Source organism: Vicugna pacos, chromosome 1 (assembly GCF_048564905.1).
Source record: "Vicugna pacos chromosome 1, VicPac4, whole genome shotgun sequence".
Taxonomy (NCBI): Eukaryota; Metazoa; Chordata; class Mammalia; order Artiodactyla; family Camelidae; genus Vicugna; species Vicugna pacos.
In genome coordinates, this window is record NC_132987.1 from 84,691,495 (window position 1) to 84,707,379 (window position 15,885).

General features: G+C 40.6%; 1 protein-coding gene and 1 long non-coding RNA gene across 2 annotated transcripts in view; one reads left to right on the forward strand and one right to left on the reverse strand.

Annotated features, from left to right (window-relative positions):
• The window catches only part of LOC107033881 (uncharacterized), a 37,023-nt gene extending 35,551 nt beyond the window's left edge, over nucleotides 1-1,472 (reverse strand). Inside the window, exon 1 of the long non-coding RNA XR_012075450.1 lies at nucleotides 1,393-1,472. This is a non-coding gene — a long non-coding RNA (uncharacterized lncRNA). The remainder of the gene's footprint in view (nucleotides 1-1,392) is intronic.
• Nucleotides 1,175-14,339, forward strand: CPOX (coproporphyrinogen oxidase). Its single transcript, XM_006208058.4, has 7 exons — nucleotides 1,175-2,191; nucleotides 3,952-4,095; nucleotides 4,351-4,461; nucleotides 5,092-5,233; nucleotides 7,112-7,330; nucleotides 10,802-10,906; nucleotides 12,999-14,339. The coding sequence occupies exons 1-7, from the start codon at nucleotides 1,669-1,671 to the stop codon at nucleotides 13,084-13,086; spliced, it is 1,332 nt and encodes a 443-aa protein (XP_006208120.2). The 5' UTR covers nucleotides 1,175-1,668; the 3' UTR covers nucleotides 13,087-14,339.
• Nucleotides 14,340-15,885: the final 1,546 nt, after the last annotated feature.

The window sequence follows — 15,885 nt, forward strand, 5'->3', positions numbered from 1 at the left end:
AGTGTCAAGGATGGCAATGGCGGGAGGTGAAGCCATCCTTGTTCTGAAAGGCACATGGGGCTCCCAGACCCTCCCTCTCCCTGTTGAGGGCCAAACTTTCTCCAGGTTCCTCAGTGCTGGCGTCTCCCCTGCCAAAAGACCTGCCAGGCTTCCGGCTGGGTTTGGTCCCTCTGGTGCTCAGTCAGCCCCTACATTCCTTGCAGTGGGCCATATTAGAGAGCGATAGAGCTTATCTTTCCTCTCCTTTGCCAACTCAGCCTCCCAGCAAGTTCCACCATGGCATGGCTAAAACTTCCTCCAAAGTAGTTTATTCACTTATTAATCCAGGACTTTATCATTCATTGAATCTGCCAGAGAGTCAAGCTTGTCCACCCAGCTAACAGGGTGCTCCTGCATGAGAGCTACTGTGCAGGTATGGACAGATAAAACACACTGCCCTGAACAACTGGTCTGACCCACAGCCGTGGAAGTTCCATCACTGCACCTAGCCACTAAGAAAAAACTTGTAGAAACCACCACCAGTGGCTTTAATTATTATTCACTAGACATTAAAATCATCCGGGAGACTTAGGGGGCAAATTAGCTCACGAATTATTCTTAAACTTGTATTTCCAGACAACATGGAACTGTGGTATGGTTACAGGAACAACAACAAAAAATCTATTAAATGTTAGCTTTCTTCCTCGTTTCTTTAAAGTGAGGAGAAGCGCAGGGTGGCTGGGGGCCGGTGGGGGGGGGTTGCGGGGGGAGGGGAGGGCGTGAGGAGAGGAGGAGTGTGAATGTTTGTACTGCCTAGTCTACAAGAGTTGTAAGTACTAAAGGTGGGAAATACTTGGCAGCATCCTACAACTGTAGGATAATAAATATTTTTAAATCTTATTCCTTGGTCAAACACACCAAGTCATGAGTTTTCTTCTGGTTTAGTAAAACAGTCTTTGCTTTCTTAGTTCTAAAATAAATGGGCGCTGTAGGAGCACAGCCTGGGAAGGTTTTAATGACATAACTGTGCCGTGGAGTTGATTCCAGAAAGTCTTTTCCTAGGATTTTCTAAGGAGCCCTTTAACCAACTTTTCTGACTCCCTGTAAAAAGCCGCCCTCGGGGAAGGAGTTTCCCAGGCTCCGCCCCCACCAAGCCTACGAGCTTTCTAGAAGCTCCAGAGGGCTGGAACCGGGGACCAAAGGGCTGGCTATCCATACACATGCCAGGATTTGCACCTGTGTTTTAAAATGTAAGTCGAGGCTGGGGTCTCTGGCCAGATATCTGCCCCAGTTAGTCCTCAGAATCCAGCTCTACTTTGTCTTCTCCCTGTTTGGTTGCACCGCAGACCAGAGGTTGTACGTGACAAAAAAGCCTCTTTTATCTCCGCCTTCGCTTCCACTGCCCTCTCCTACCTCCGCACCGCAGCTCTCTCCGCGTCGGCCTCGCCCCTGGGGACCGTGGATTCTTTATCTCCTTGGCGCAGCGCTCCTGCAGGCGGCGATAGGAGCGGCGACTACAGCTCCCAGCATGCCCCGCCTCCCACCCCTCGGGAAGCCGACCCGGTAGTAGCTCTTACCCCGCAAAGGTTCCCTCTTCTAGTGTGGTCCGCCGCTCACCGCTCGGGACTCCAGCGGCTCCGGGGCCGGTCTCCGGGACGCGGGCACTGCCCAGGGTGACAGCACGGGAGCATGGCCATGCACCTGGGCAGGCTGAGCGCGGGCCCCTGCTGGCGCGCCGCGCGGGGCTGCTGCGGGGAGCTGCGCGCTTGGGCCCCACGCAGCGCGGCGGGACGCCTCTGCCGGCCCCCTGGCACCGCTGGCCCCGAGCAGAGCCGCGGGCTGGGGCACGGCCCGAAGACGCGAGGTGGTCCCCGGCTGAGGACCTGGCTGGCCGCGGGGCTGGCCGGACTGGCGGGGCTGGCGGCCGCCGCCTTTGGGCACGTGGAGCGGGCAGAGATGGTGCGCAAGAGTTCGGGGACGCAGAGCCCCCCGCCGGGGAAGCCTGAGGAGGAGGACGACGACCTGGCCCGCCGCTGCAGCTGCTTCATGGCTTTGCCTGTGACCGACCTGCGCGAGCTGAGGGGGAGGCCGGGAGACATGAAGACCAAGATGGAGCTGCTGATCCTGGAGACCCAGGCCCAGGTGTGCCAGGCGCTGGCACAGGTGGACGGGGGCGCCCGCTTCTCTGTGGACCGGTGGGAGAGGAAGGAAGGTGAGAAGGTCGGCCCCTGGCGGGAGGTGGAGATGGGAAAAGAGGCCAGGCTTTAGGTCCCAGGCAGAAAGTGACTTAGAATTGGGGATGGGAGTAAGGAAGGGGTTCCTGCAGAGCGCCTGCTAGTTTAAAAGGGACACAGTTCAAAAGATTGACACCGAAAGGGTCATCAGCCCTCAGCTTGCAGGTGTGGACCTGGATGTGCTGGCACTCTAGTACTAGACATTTCAAAATCTTTGCAGTTTTTTAATGGCATTTTTTAAAGAAGTCTTAAGATCAGTTTTATCCAACAGACTTGGATGTCCAAGGTTGTAATTGAGCATAGATTTTCTCCACATTTCATCCGCTTCTCTGGGTGCCTTGACCCTTTCTCCTCCTTTGGAAATGGGAAAAGAAAGTCAACTCTTTACTGAGTATTAGCCGGACTCCTCCAGCTGAGGGTGTTATTGTCATTGTGTCTTTTCCCCAGGTTACACAAGAAATACTTGGCTTGTCAGTAGTTATGCCAAATGCACCCATCAGGTTTCCTGCTAGGAAATCTGTATTCAAACCGAGTTCAGTATTGAATTTAATTCAGTATTAAAATCCAGTTCTTACAGTGTCAAATATATATTCATAACTATGTTATTGCCTGGGCAGTGAAACCCTACATCTTGGTCGTAAACTTAAAGGATTTCTGATTCCTCTTTCCTGGGAATACTACAGCATCTTTCATCAGCGATTTTGGGCTGTGCGGCTGCCTATTTATATTAAATGAAGTCAAATCTGGTTTTCATAGCATTTTCCATCTCATAATGTTAGCGCTGTTAAACCAGGATGCAAACTCAAGTACTAGACTAGCTGTATGACCCTCAGAAGTTATTTTTTGTGCCTCTGTTTCCTCATCAATGAAATAAGATTATAAGTACTGTATGAGGGTATTGTAAGGATAAGATGAGATGAATATACGTGAAGGGCCAAAAATATTATTTGACTCTTAAAAAGCATGGAGACAAGTTGTTGGGCCACTTGTTAGCTGTATGTTTTGGAGAAGTTCTTTTGCCTTTCTGGGCCTCCGTTTTCTCGTTTGAAATCCACAAGGGTTGTCCTGGATCATCTTATGTCTCATCCAGCTCTGAACATTCTTAGAACTAAAACAAGCCAGACATGAAGCTTCATGAAACAGTTGCTGTTGTGGTTACTCTAGTATCTTAAAAAAACAAGCAAACCAGCTACTAATAGAAAAGCTCATATACTTAAATATTCATGTGTCTCACTCAGTTTGTTTCTGAATCCCTCAAGCTTTCAAATATCTACTGTTTATTAATCACCTGTAGCCAAAGGCAAATAGCACAATGAGAAAAACACAACTGAAACAATATGGGGCTCTTAAGTTTGGTAATAGGACTCTTCAAATATACTCCAGTGTTTAACCTTTGCTTTCTTTCACGTATCCTAACCAACAGATGCCATTCTGAATGGTCTTATTTGAAGGGAAAATAATCCAGTGATTTATTTTAGATGATGACATAAGGATATAGGAGAAATACTCAGTTTGGTCATGTGGGGACATAAAATATTTGCCCACGGTCAGTAGCACATGTCATGAAACTAAGCTGGTTGTCTGGTTTTACTGTATTTAAAATGATAAATATACTGGAATTATGGAAGATTTGGCAAATAGAGGAAAATAACTCCTAATCCCACCACCTTCATGCAACGGTTGTTCTCAGTTTTGCATATACTCTTACAGTCTCTTCTCACTACATTTTCCTAAACAGGAGGTGGTGGCATCAGCTGTGTACTTCAAGACGGGCGTGTTTTTGAAAAGGCTGGGGTGAGCATTTCTGTTGTTCATGGAAATCTTTCAGAGGAAGCAGCAAAACAAATGAGAAGCAGAGGAAAAATACTGAAGACGAAAGATGGTACGTCAGACAATCTTAGCAGCCTCTAATAGTCCCTGCAAACATTTTCTCCGCATAAGTTTTATTGGTAAAGTCAATATTGCTTCTGTAAAATACCATTTGGGTCCATATGCCAGATAAGCCTGTTCCCAATTACCTTTTAAAAATGGTATTTTAAGAGACAAATTAATAAGTAGCCTTTGAAAATTGATTCAGATGTTAATTTATATCAAGTCAGGTGATCGAGTGCAGCTCATTACCTGTTTTATTTTCCAGGTAAATTGCCGTTTTCTGCTATGGGTGTGAGCTCTGTTATCCACCCTAAGAATCCTCATGCTCCTACTATCCATTTCAACTACAGATACTTTGAAGTAGAAGAAGCTGATGGTAAGGGTCTCTGAAGCTGTGGAAAGTATTATTGTGCAAAATGTCTGCTAACACAGGTTAGAGGGCATAACATCTAAAATCAAGAAAGAATACAATCTTAATGAGACTTTTTGGGAGGAATGCGAAGGCTTACTCCTTGGCAGGTGCAATGGATGTGCACAAGGGGTGAAAAGTGAAAGTGGTATTGGGCTGGACTCTGACGTCCTCATATTTCCTCCAGCACAGAAGGAATGATTTAATGAAACTGAACTTAAAGTGTGCACAGGGTTTTTTACAAATACAAATTCATTACATCCAAATGAAAACCTCATGTGGAAGATTAAGTTGACATTGAGAACTTGCTTTTGGAAATTGTCTTCCACATACGTGGCTTTGCCAGGCGTCAGTGCATTACCAGTGGGTTTAAAGTTGGGGTGCAGTTGGTCATGCCTCAGGATGCACAGGTAGCTGCAGCCTGTGTTGCCCATCAGCTGGGCCATCTGTTACCCTGTCAGAGCACCTGTGCAGCGCATGCCACGCCTGTTGGTGTCTCTGCTGGTGATGGCATTTAAAGTCAATGTATTTAACTTTCCTTTTGAGTAGTGTGCTGCATCTGAGTTCACGTCGGAATCACGTGTCTTGATTTGGTAGGTAACAAGCAGTGGTGGTTTGGTGGTGGATGTGACCTTACCCCAACATACTTGAACCAAGAGGATGCGGTGCATTTTCACAGGACTCTAAAGGAGGCTTGTGACCAGCATGGTCCAGATCTCTACCCCAAATTTAAAAAATGGTAGGTAAAGATATTGAACTTGTGACCCCTGAAGTATTGTCCATTCCTTCTGTAGATCCTGAAGGCACTACTATGTCACTGAATACCTTTCTCAGTTGATGTAGGTTGAACTGTTTTCTTTGCCTGTTAAAAGTGGGATACTAGTTTTAAGTGGTTTTAATATGTTATTTTGTTAGGAATATTTGAATGTCTGTGATTAAAAATTGGGTAGCAGCACTGTTTTTGATCCTAATGATTTAGGATATAAACTTGAAGGTGCTCTATGCCTGTGAATCAGAGGCCTTTTAATCTTAGGGTAGAATATTAAAGAGAATTATCATCTTGTTTCCATAGGAATGTGTTAGGGCATAGGGTGCAGGTTGGAGAACTGTTAGGAGAGATGCAAATGTACCAGAGATTGTGAACAAGGAGAAAACTAGGATTGGAAACTTTGTGAAAGAAACTCGGATGATGAAGAAAAGAAAAATAAACAAGTGGTGAGGAGACCCTGGCTCTTTGGTAGATGTGAGATGGAGTCTGTGCATAGAGTTGTTCAGAATAAGGATGAAGTACTCAACGCTGCTTGACACTAATTGGCATTCTTGAAAAAGGAAGAACAGAAAAGGATGTTGGGTTTTTTTTTCGCTTTGCTTTTAGAGCTAATAACTGAAATCTTGATGTATTTGTGTAAGAGCATGGAGTTTAGCTTTAAAATCCTCAGAAAAGAGAAAACATTTCAGTTAATCTCCTTTTGAGTTGGCATTACCACTGAAAATTTCACAGCCATGGACGCATAGATGTAAGACAAAGGGTGGTTTTTCTCACAAATGAGCATCCTTCCAGGAGGAGGACTGGAGGGTAGACATTCCCTTTTTTTGGTTTCCTTTTATTGTTATTACTAAGATGACTTTATCTGAGTACTGTTAATAGAATATCTAGGATGCAGTCTAGTTAAAAAGCTTTTAGTAAAAGTACCTGGTAAATCTCTTAATTTTGTAATCTCATGAAGAGATTTGTAAATAATATGATTCAGTTAAAGCAGACTTTACAGCCTTGGCTCGGGATACACTTTATGTTAATAAAATGTGCATGTAAAGGAAAGCCAGCAAGTCACAATTGAGGTGAATTACACCAGTGCATCAGTTCTACAGATAAGCATCTGCTGCCCTTTAGTTAATTTTTTTACTTGAAGTATAGTTGATTTACAATATTATATTAATTTTAGGTATACAATATAGTGATTTAGTATTTTTATAGATTATACTCCATTTAAAGTTATTATAAAATAGCAGCTATGTTTCCCTGCCTGTGCTGTACTATATATCCTTGTAGCTTATTTATTTTATACATAGGACTTTGTATTTCTTAATCTCATACCCCTGAATTACCCTTCTTCCCTTCCCTCTGCCCTCTGGTTGCCACTAGTTTGTTTTCTATATCTATGAGTCTGTTTCTGTTTTGTTACATAAATTCTTTGTTTTATTTTTTAGATTCTATATATAAGTGATAACAGAGTATTTGTCTTTCCCTGACTCTCTAGGTCCCAGACTAGACAGAAATGCTTCTGAGGACAGCAGCATCCCTTGTTTCAAAAGATAAAGTATGAGTGCTAGACTCTTTGTTTCCCTTTTCAGTAAAGGTCTCAGAGTGCCACATCCTTTAGATAGACATATGTTAAATTGCCTACTTGGTTTGCGAATGAAAGCATTTTCTATGTTGGTGATAATTGCAGGGAATCTGTCTAAAGCCCCAGTTTTATTTTCAGAGTTGGACTGGAAGTAAAGTCACTGTGCCTTAGTAGTTGAGGATAGTGCTCTAAGCTGAAACGCTCACATTGATTTTCGTGTTTTCCTCTTTTTTCCTTTTTGGTCCCTGATTCGGCTTTGCTGTGTTTTCCAGGTGTGACGATTACTTTTTTATAGCCCATCGTGGGGAGCGGAGGGGCATCGGGGGTATCTTTTTTGATGACCTTGACTCTCCATCCAAAGAAGAGGTGTTTCACTTTGTGCAGAGCTGTGCCCAGGCTGTCATTCCTTCTTACATTCCCCTTGTGAAAAAGCACTGTGATGACTCCTTCACCCCCCAGGAGAAGTTGTGGCAGCAGCTCCGGAGAGGACGGTGAGTGAGCGACCGGAGAATGAACTGTCTCTTCCAGAACTCAGCTGGGGCTTGGGGGAGGTGGGGCAGTCGTAATAAAAGTGAGTAGTGTATTGCCTTAGGCAGATGCTTGGTCAGAGTTACTGTATTAATACTCACTGTAATTTCTTTTCATAACTAGATGACTATTAAGTGAATTTTAAAATTGTGTAAAATAGCATTATAAAAAGAGCAAAATTTGTCTATACATTAGAGACGCATATTGGGCATGTAGTAAGTACTTGCTGAATCTAATTTCTTGTAGTTTGTCTTCTCTCTCTACCTTCTAGCCTTAGGCCAAGATAAAGGGCATCATTTAATGTTTTTGCTGCTTTGTGAATTTGGAATCACACCTTTTTCGTTCATCTCTAAGGTTTCCTGGAAATCGTTTTAATGAAAATAATCATTTGAGAAATTATTTACACTGAGTGGTAACATTTACTAATTATAGAGCCCTTACTGTATGCTGGCCAGCCACATGTCAGGCACTTTACACCTAATTTTCTCCACAAGCTTGTGAGCCTGGTGTAATCATCATCATTTCGCAGATGATAAATCTTAGTCTTAGAAAGGTAAGTCTTTGCCCAAGATTACACAACTGGTAAATAAAAGATCCCAGATGTGGAACTATGTCATCATGACTTCAGAACTTGCAGGTTTTCCCGTATGTGAAGGAGGTTAAGTAGTTGAAGCAGGTTCGCGTGCCTGACCACGATGCTCACATCAGCCACCCAACTCTGTGCACTGAGCTCCGTGAGCTCGGCTGGGTGAACAGCATGAGGTCATCTTCAGCTGGGGTATGATTGTGAATTATCTCCAAATTTTCCACTCTTCCGGCTCATACCGGTTTCTCATGGCCATCCGAGTTTCACACATACTACTTGTCTAGGCTATAAAATGGATTTTCTCATTTATGTTAATTCTGTCTCAAGCATATGAAGCTTTGAATACCAAAGGAGTTAAGGCTAGTGCCCTGAAAATGTTCCAAGTCTAAAGGTGAAAGTTTGTTGTTTCTACTTTCTTAGGTCTGCCTGTGCCTGTCTGCTCCTCCCATTTATAAACTTGGGAAAATGAGAATTGATTGTTTTCTTGTTAGAAATTTCTTAAACAATGCATCTGTTTTGGGACTTTTTTGTTTGGGGTTCCCTGACTTCCCCCAATATACGTTAATACTCCTTCCTTTCACTTGGTGTTTATCACGTGCCCCTAGCGGCTGGCACCACGCTGGGAAAGCAGCTCACAGTTCAGTGGGGAAGACGGCCCTAAGAGGACAGTTTACAGCTCTGTGGAAAGTGCAGCGTTCTAGTTTCGCATGGGATTTCATATGCGGAGCCTCGGGCTTTGTGAATACCAATAAAGTGAAGCCTTTACAACTTCTTAGACATAGGAATGATGTTTTGGTTTTTGTTTTGGGTTTTATTTTTTCACTTTTTAATTGAGAAAATACTTTGCAAGTTTCATTTGTGTGTATCATTGCTTGTCAGTGTGCTTTGAACTGGGCAGAGGTGTGGGGTGTTAGGTTGATTTTCTGTGGTGTGGTGGGTGACTGTACTTTGAAAGAGGCTCCCTTTACCCCACTTTATCTCTGGGCCTTAAAATGGCAGTCAACTCTGGGGATTTGGATAACCCCAGCTCTTTGCTGCGGTTATCAGCGCTGTCTTCACTTTCTTACATGGCATTCATAACCTGCTATCTGTATTACTCTTCCCCACTTCCTCCCTTTCCCCTGCTGTGGTCAGGCTGCTTCCCTTTTGACTTTACAGTCCCCTCTTTGGCGATCTCAGTCTCTTGTCCTCCGTCACTGCTGTTCTCTCCCCAGACCTGGAACCTCCCACCTTATAGCTGTCTTTTTCATAGGAGGGCAGAAACTAAAGATCTTTAACTTGTTGTTTTGTATTTGGGAAAAGGGAAACAGGATACAATTTTGGTATCAGTTAAATGGAAGAGAACGGTTAAGGTTCAGAGTTTACAGGTACCTCGGAGAGGATAAATGTATGGAAAGGGTCAGAAAGATCAGCTCTAAATGAAACCTGATGGGAGACAAGAGAGGCTAAAGGAGGGAAAGGAACATTATTCACTCAAAGCAGAAATGCAGCACAAGGTCCTGCAGAAGCTCCTGACAAGGGTCTTTGAAAAAGACTTCTGTATAAACTACAGAATCACAGCCATCCTTTAAATATCACATTTCAAAAGAGTGACATCGGGGATGGAAAAGGGGGCTGAGAGACTGAAGGTGTTTTCCATGGTCTCGATGAGAAAGAATTTAAGAACATTCATTTGAATTATCTTTTGAAACAGGCATAAGAAGGTATTAAATAGTTGTTAGTGCCCAGAACTCAATCAATGGTAAATAAATGGTGAGGACTAGAAAAGAATGTGTGAATGTAATTTATTTAAATTTTCTCAGAGCTTTTGCAAGTTTCCACAGAGAAGGAGGCTTTCTAAAAATTGCAGTCCTGTGGGATTCTAGAGAATATTTTTCTCTAGTTGTGATATTTTTCTCTAGTGTTAAGTATAATAACTGGTGCATAAATGATAATATCTGAGGAAAGTTTTGACCAAGAGAGTAGTTTTCAAGTGAGTTGAGAATGATATGAAAGGGGAACAATTTATTGAAAATTTCAGATTTATGGATCATTCTCAATTCTTTTGGGTAGTAGAAATTACCTTTTCGAAATTGGGGAAAAGATCTCATGATATTCAAGGCAGTCACAGATTTTTAAGCTAGATCGAGGTTAGATATGACTTGATGGCTGTTAGTGGAAAACTAATACACTGAGCCGAGTTAGTTGATGTTAAGGATCTTTTTCTGAGAAAATAAAACTAAACACCATAATTCAACCGCTACCTTTTGTTATGACATTTGCCATTAATCTGCAGGAAGACTGAATTATATGACTGCTTATTAGTGCTACTTACTATTTTAAGAAAAGGGAATATCTAGAATATATCAGGAATTACTAATACATTGCTTTTCTCTGTACTTGGCCTTTCAATTACAAGAGTTTTCACTGTCTCAGTACGTGTGAGTTATTGGCAGTGAAGTGAAGTCTTTGACTCTGAAACATCTCAGACTGTAGGGAAGGGCCAGAAAGAGCTGCTCTGTCCTGTTGAGGGGTGCCATTTCCTTTTCTTAATTGTTTTTGGACCTTCAAGTTCTAAGCTTTGTATTCATTCTATTTATTTATTGGAAAACATAACCTTTTTGTTTTGTAACTGCTCTGTGTTGGGGCTGAATCTGTATCCTATTGTTTATTGGATAGAATACCCTTTTATTGATGCCTGTCCAGATGGAGACAACTCAGCTGACTAGACTGGTGTCTCCTGTGCCAGTTCCAGCTGATTGGGTGAGGGTTGGTGGGAAGACACCCTCCTTTAAGCATTCATTATGGACAAATTTAAGAAGGATTTTACTCAGCCAGCTCTTAATCTTATTTAATGTCTTTATCTCAGGTATGTAGAATTTAATCTGCTGTATGATCGAGGTACAAAGTTTGGCCTCTTCACCCCAGGATCCAGGATAGAAAGCATCTTGATGTCTTTACCTCTAACTGCCCGGTAAGAATAACTCATCCTAATAGTTATTTCCCACCCCCTGGCCCTCTAACCCCCACAAAACATGAACCTCAACACGGCAAATGTCTTACCTAAAGACTTGATTGGTTTTGACTTTGCTGACTTTATAAGAAAATCACAGGCAAAGAATTAGCGAAAATCAAATTTTTTTTTAAGAGACAGCGGGATAAATGATAATGGCTTTGTGTGTGAGAACAGGGAGTGAGAAGATAGGGTGGGCTGTGTGTCTAGGGAGCCAGACGGACCTTCCCTACTTGGTAATTTTTTAGGAAGAGCTGTGGGCAAAGCAAACCTATTTGAACGTATCAGGTTTTTAAACTTAATTTTGTTAGAATTGATGACACTTGTGGGGAAAAGTCTTATTCTCCACTATGAAGTATTAAGCTTGTTTGAAAGCATGAAGGGTCATGTCAGATGCTCAGCATTCTCGCTGTGCTTTACGTGCTACTGGGGAGCACTTCTGTAAAAGTTAATTAAATCTCTGCAGGGAAGTTTAAGATCTATTTATGTTGGCACTATTAGCTTAATAAAGATCTATAATTGACTCTTGGCTATGAGAAGGTGAGAATGGTGTGCATCTAGACTGTAATAGAAAAGATCAGGAAAAAAAATTACCATTCCTTTCTTTAGAAGAGCTAGAATCTTCTCTTCATGAGTTTAAGTGGTCAAATAAGAATGTTCACAAAACAGAGACAGACTCACAGATGTAAAAAACAAACTTATGGTTACCAGCTGGGGCAGGGAGTGGGGAGGGATAAACTGGGAGTTCTGGATTTGTAGATACTAACTATTGTGTATCAAATAGATAGACAACAAGGTCCTACTGTATAGCATAGGGATCTATGTTCAATACCTTGTAATGGCCTATAATGAAAAAGAATATGAAAAGGAATATATGTATATATAATATATATGTATAAATGAATATATAATATATATTATATAATTTATATGTATAAATGAATCACTATGCTGTACACCAGAAACTAACACATTAGAAGTCGACTGTACTTCAATTAAAGAAAAAAAAAAAAGAATGAACTTCTGGCTGGTGTTGAAGGTCTGCCTTGCATCATTCTGCTGTTTAGATCTAGCCTCATGAGATCAGTACCCTCTACAGTTGTCACTGTTTTCAGAATGGCATTGTCTCCATCCTATTTAACTGTTCTTAGGATCTCATGGTTTGGGCTGGAAGCTCACTCACATCGCTGTTAGGTGTTCCTGCCACCCTAGAGGCAAGATGCAATTAAAAGTAGAGCCTGGTTTTTAAGGCCTCAGTCTACCTGACAGCTGCTGGCCCCTAATTATAATGCACATTCCAAGCTGCAGATAAGGGTAGATTATAAATCAGTCCCTTGCTCAATTGAATTCCATTAACACAACAGGTCATTTTTAGCTGCTTATAAGTCTGCACCAGAAGTCTGCAGACTTAAGGCTTCAGGATAAATCTAGATCCACCTGTGGTATGTTTATGTACAGCCCTTGAGCTAAGAATGAAATTTACATTTTTGGAGGATTGTTGAAAACAAAAAGGGAATATGCGAGAGACTAATATTTATGTGGCCCCCAAAGCATAACATATTTATTATGTGGCCCTTTATAGGAAAAGTTTGTCAACCTCTGGTCTAAACCAGTGTTTGCCAGATCTCATACTACAGCTTAACCATTTGGACTATATTTGTCTATAATCTTAAATTTTATACTCTTATTTTTTCACAGAGAGAATTAAAGGCAAGCCAATATTATTGTCACAAATAGAGAGTAATGCATTAAAATAAATGCGTGAGTATCAAGCTAAAAAAAAGTATGCCCATGGATCAGCTGAAATTCTATACTTTATGAAACCCTGGTTTATAGCAAAAGTGTATTTTGGCTTTGAAATATTAATATTAGCCAAAGTATGCTCAAGAATTACTAAGAAACTTTATTTCTTTAGCAGCAAATAAAAGACAAAGAGATATAAGACTTTTTTTTTTTTACTCAAAGTTTTATTTTTCATTTATATTTGGTGAAGAGGTATGTGTATTATTTTTATTATTATTATATTTTCTGCTTCTGTTTTGGACCTACCTAGATGGGAATACATGCATTCACCCTCAGAGAACTCCAAAGAAGCTGAAATTCTGGAAGTTCTGCGCCATCCAAGGGACTGGGTGCGTTGATGCAGGTAGAACACCCTTCCTTGGGGAAAACAGAATGTGTGCACCTTTGTTCCTCTCATTCCACAGGCCAGCACCACTGCCATTATGTGTCACTTAGCTATGTGTTAGAGCTCCATCTTCTCTACCTGGAGTCTGCCTCCTTGGCAGGTGGTGAAATGTGTTTTAAGCACTGCAAGTTTCCATTAGGTGCTGTCAGTGATGGCTGGTGAGATGGCAGCTTGTCAAAGTCAGTTGCTTGATGAAAACTCATTCATACTTTTAGAATCATTTTATATGACTAGTTTACAAACAATGACATTAAGTTTCCAAGAACTGGTTAAAGAGATCTAGATACTATAATTTTTATCAGGAAACTTCTCATGTTATTTTTGTTTCATGTGTTTTATAAAGGTTCTGCCACAAAAATCTGTGGGATAAATTTTATTTTCACTAATTCAGTGAAGTTGAGACTTATTAGTAATTTTAGAAAGCAACTGGAAATGAAGATGAAAATTCTACATTGTCATTACTGAAGTTTCTTTGATCATAATTTTTATATGTCTTTCTCTAGCGATCATATTATTGTGAAACACTCATTTTTATATTGATAGATATTTAAGAATACTTGAAATTTTCTTAATCTCTGCATGTGTTACAATTCAATGATAACCTATAGTTAAACCCTAAAGTGAGATCACTGTTACTTAAACAAGGGGCATCTAAGTTGTAATTTTGATTTTTGTAGAACTATAATTTGTTAATGTTGGAATTCTTTGCACTTTTGAATGGGAAAGCTTGTAACCTTGGATTCTAATATCTAAAAATTTCTATTGCAGACATTTCTATGTGGAGGTTTAAACTAAGAACAGTCCTGGGGATGTTGTGAATTTAGGAGCTGTTTCTCATTTGGGAAACATTTCTTTAATTAAAGCAGACAGCTAGTGTGAGAAGCTTGTAGGCATTGTGTAAATAAATTTCTTTGAAGATGGATTAATTGAAATTATCCCTTTTTAAAATTAGAGATTCTGTAAGTCTGCTCTTAAGAGAAAATCACATTAAAGTTCTTTGTTCATGTAATAATATGAAGTGTATTTTATTTTATTCATAACATTGAAATTTGTAAGGAATAGTATCTTTGTACATATTATTAAGCATTTTCTTGGAATATGTTGAATGTATGGTTTTGTGTGACTTGTTAGGGCTAGAAAATGTGTGAATTCTTTAACTGTCTTCCCCCAGATGTGCTGATAAATTTTATTTTGAACTATGACTAAGAAACGTTTGTATTTTTCTTTTTTTTTTCAGAATAATTGATATAGGGAAGATAAATATTTCTTAGTACTAAAACTGCTATTCCTCATTTCTAAATATTTTATCCAAGAAACATACAAGTTTTATATTTGAATTTTCATAGGCGCTTTATTCATAATAGCCAAAATGTAGATATAATACAAATGCCCATTAGCAGATAAATAGGTAAATAAATTATGATACATCCATACGTTAAAATAGTACTCAGCAGTGAGAAAGAACATTCATTGATAAATGCAACAACGTGGGTGAATATCAAAAAAGCATTATTGCAAATGAAGGAAGTCAGACACAATAGCACTCACTGTGTAACTCCTCATGAAAACCTGGAAAAGTTAAAACCCTAGAAACAGAAGGCAGATCAGTGGTTGCCAGGGTCTGGGGCTGGGGAATTGACTGTGACGGAACAAAATACCTTGAGGTGGTAGAAGTGTCCTATGTATTGATTGTAGTGGGTATCAGACTGTATACATTTATCAGAACTCATGGAACTTGACACTTACGCACAATAAAATTCCATGGTTTTATGATTTATACTTCAACAAAGCTGATTAAATGGGAAAAATACCCCAACGATCCCATAATACACACATGTGGGAACAAATGTTCAAATAAACTTCAATTTACCTTTTACAGAATAAGTCCCTATCATATAGTTTTGCCAGCCTATTTAGTCGTATTTAGGGCTATGGGGTCTGGACATTGGACTAAGAAGAAATTTCAAAACTTTTCTGTGCATATTGTTTTTCATACTCTTCAATAATCATGTCTTTTTCTTACAGATGAGACTATGGGGAAAAAATGACAGCATTGTGTAACTATTGGAAAATCATTCTGCTGTTAGCCAAACTTAAATTTCTCTTCCAAATTTATATTGATGTCTGAGTCTACTAGAGGCACAGCATACACTTCCAAATGCCTTGAACATGTGTATTGGTGGTCATAAGGCATGGAAATTTTGGGGGTGGGACATAAATGCTTTGGAGCAAATTTCTAACCACCACTTTATACCCATCACTGTTCTCTACTTACCCACCTATTCAACTGAGTAATTAATGAGATAAAAACTTCTGCTAAAGAGCACCAAATTAGAAGGCCAAATAATGTTTTTTTTTTTAATGATTTATCCTTCCAGGAGTCTTTTGCTGTTAAAATTTATCAATGCTGGAATCATCTGCTGGTTTTTTACTTACATGTCTGTGGGAAGGCTAGGCTTAGCTTGGACTGTGGACCTAGTGCCTACAGGTGGCTCACAACACACATTCTACCCATCAAGGCAGAGGCGGTTGCCTTCTGATCTAATCCCAGGGATTATGTAATGCCACTTCCTTCACATTCCATTGGTTACAAGTGAGTCATTAAGACCAGCTCCCAATTCAAAGAGAAGGAATTAGATCCCAGAGTTTCTCAATGGGAGGAGTGTCAAGGATTTGTGGTCATCATGAAAACCACCACGTAGCCTTTCACGACCAAAACCACAAAATAATTTGACTTTCTCTCATTCATTGC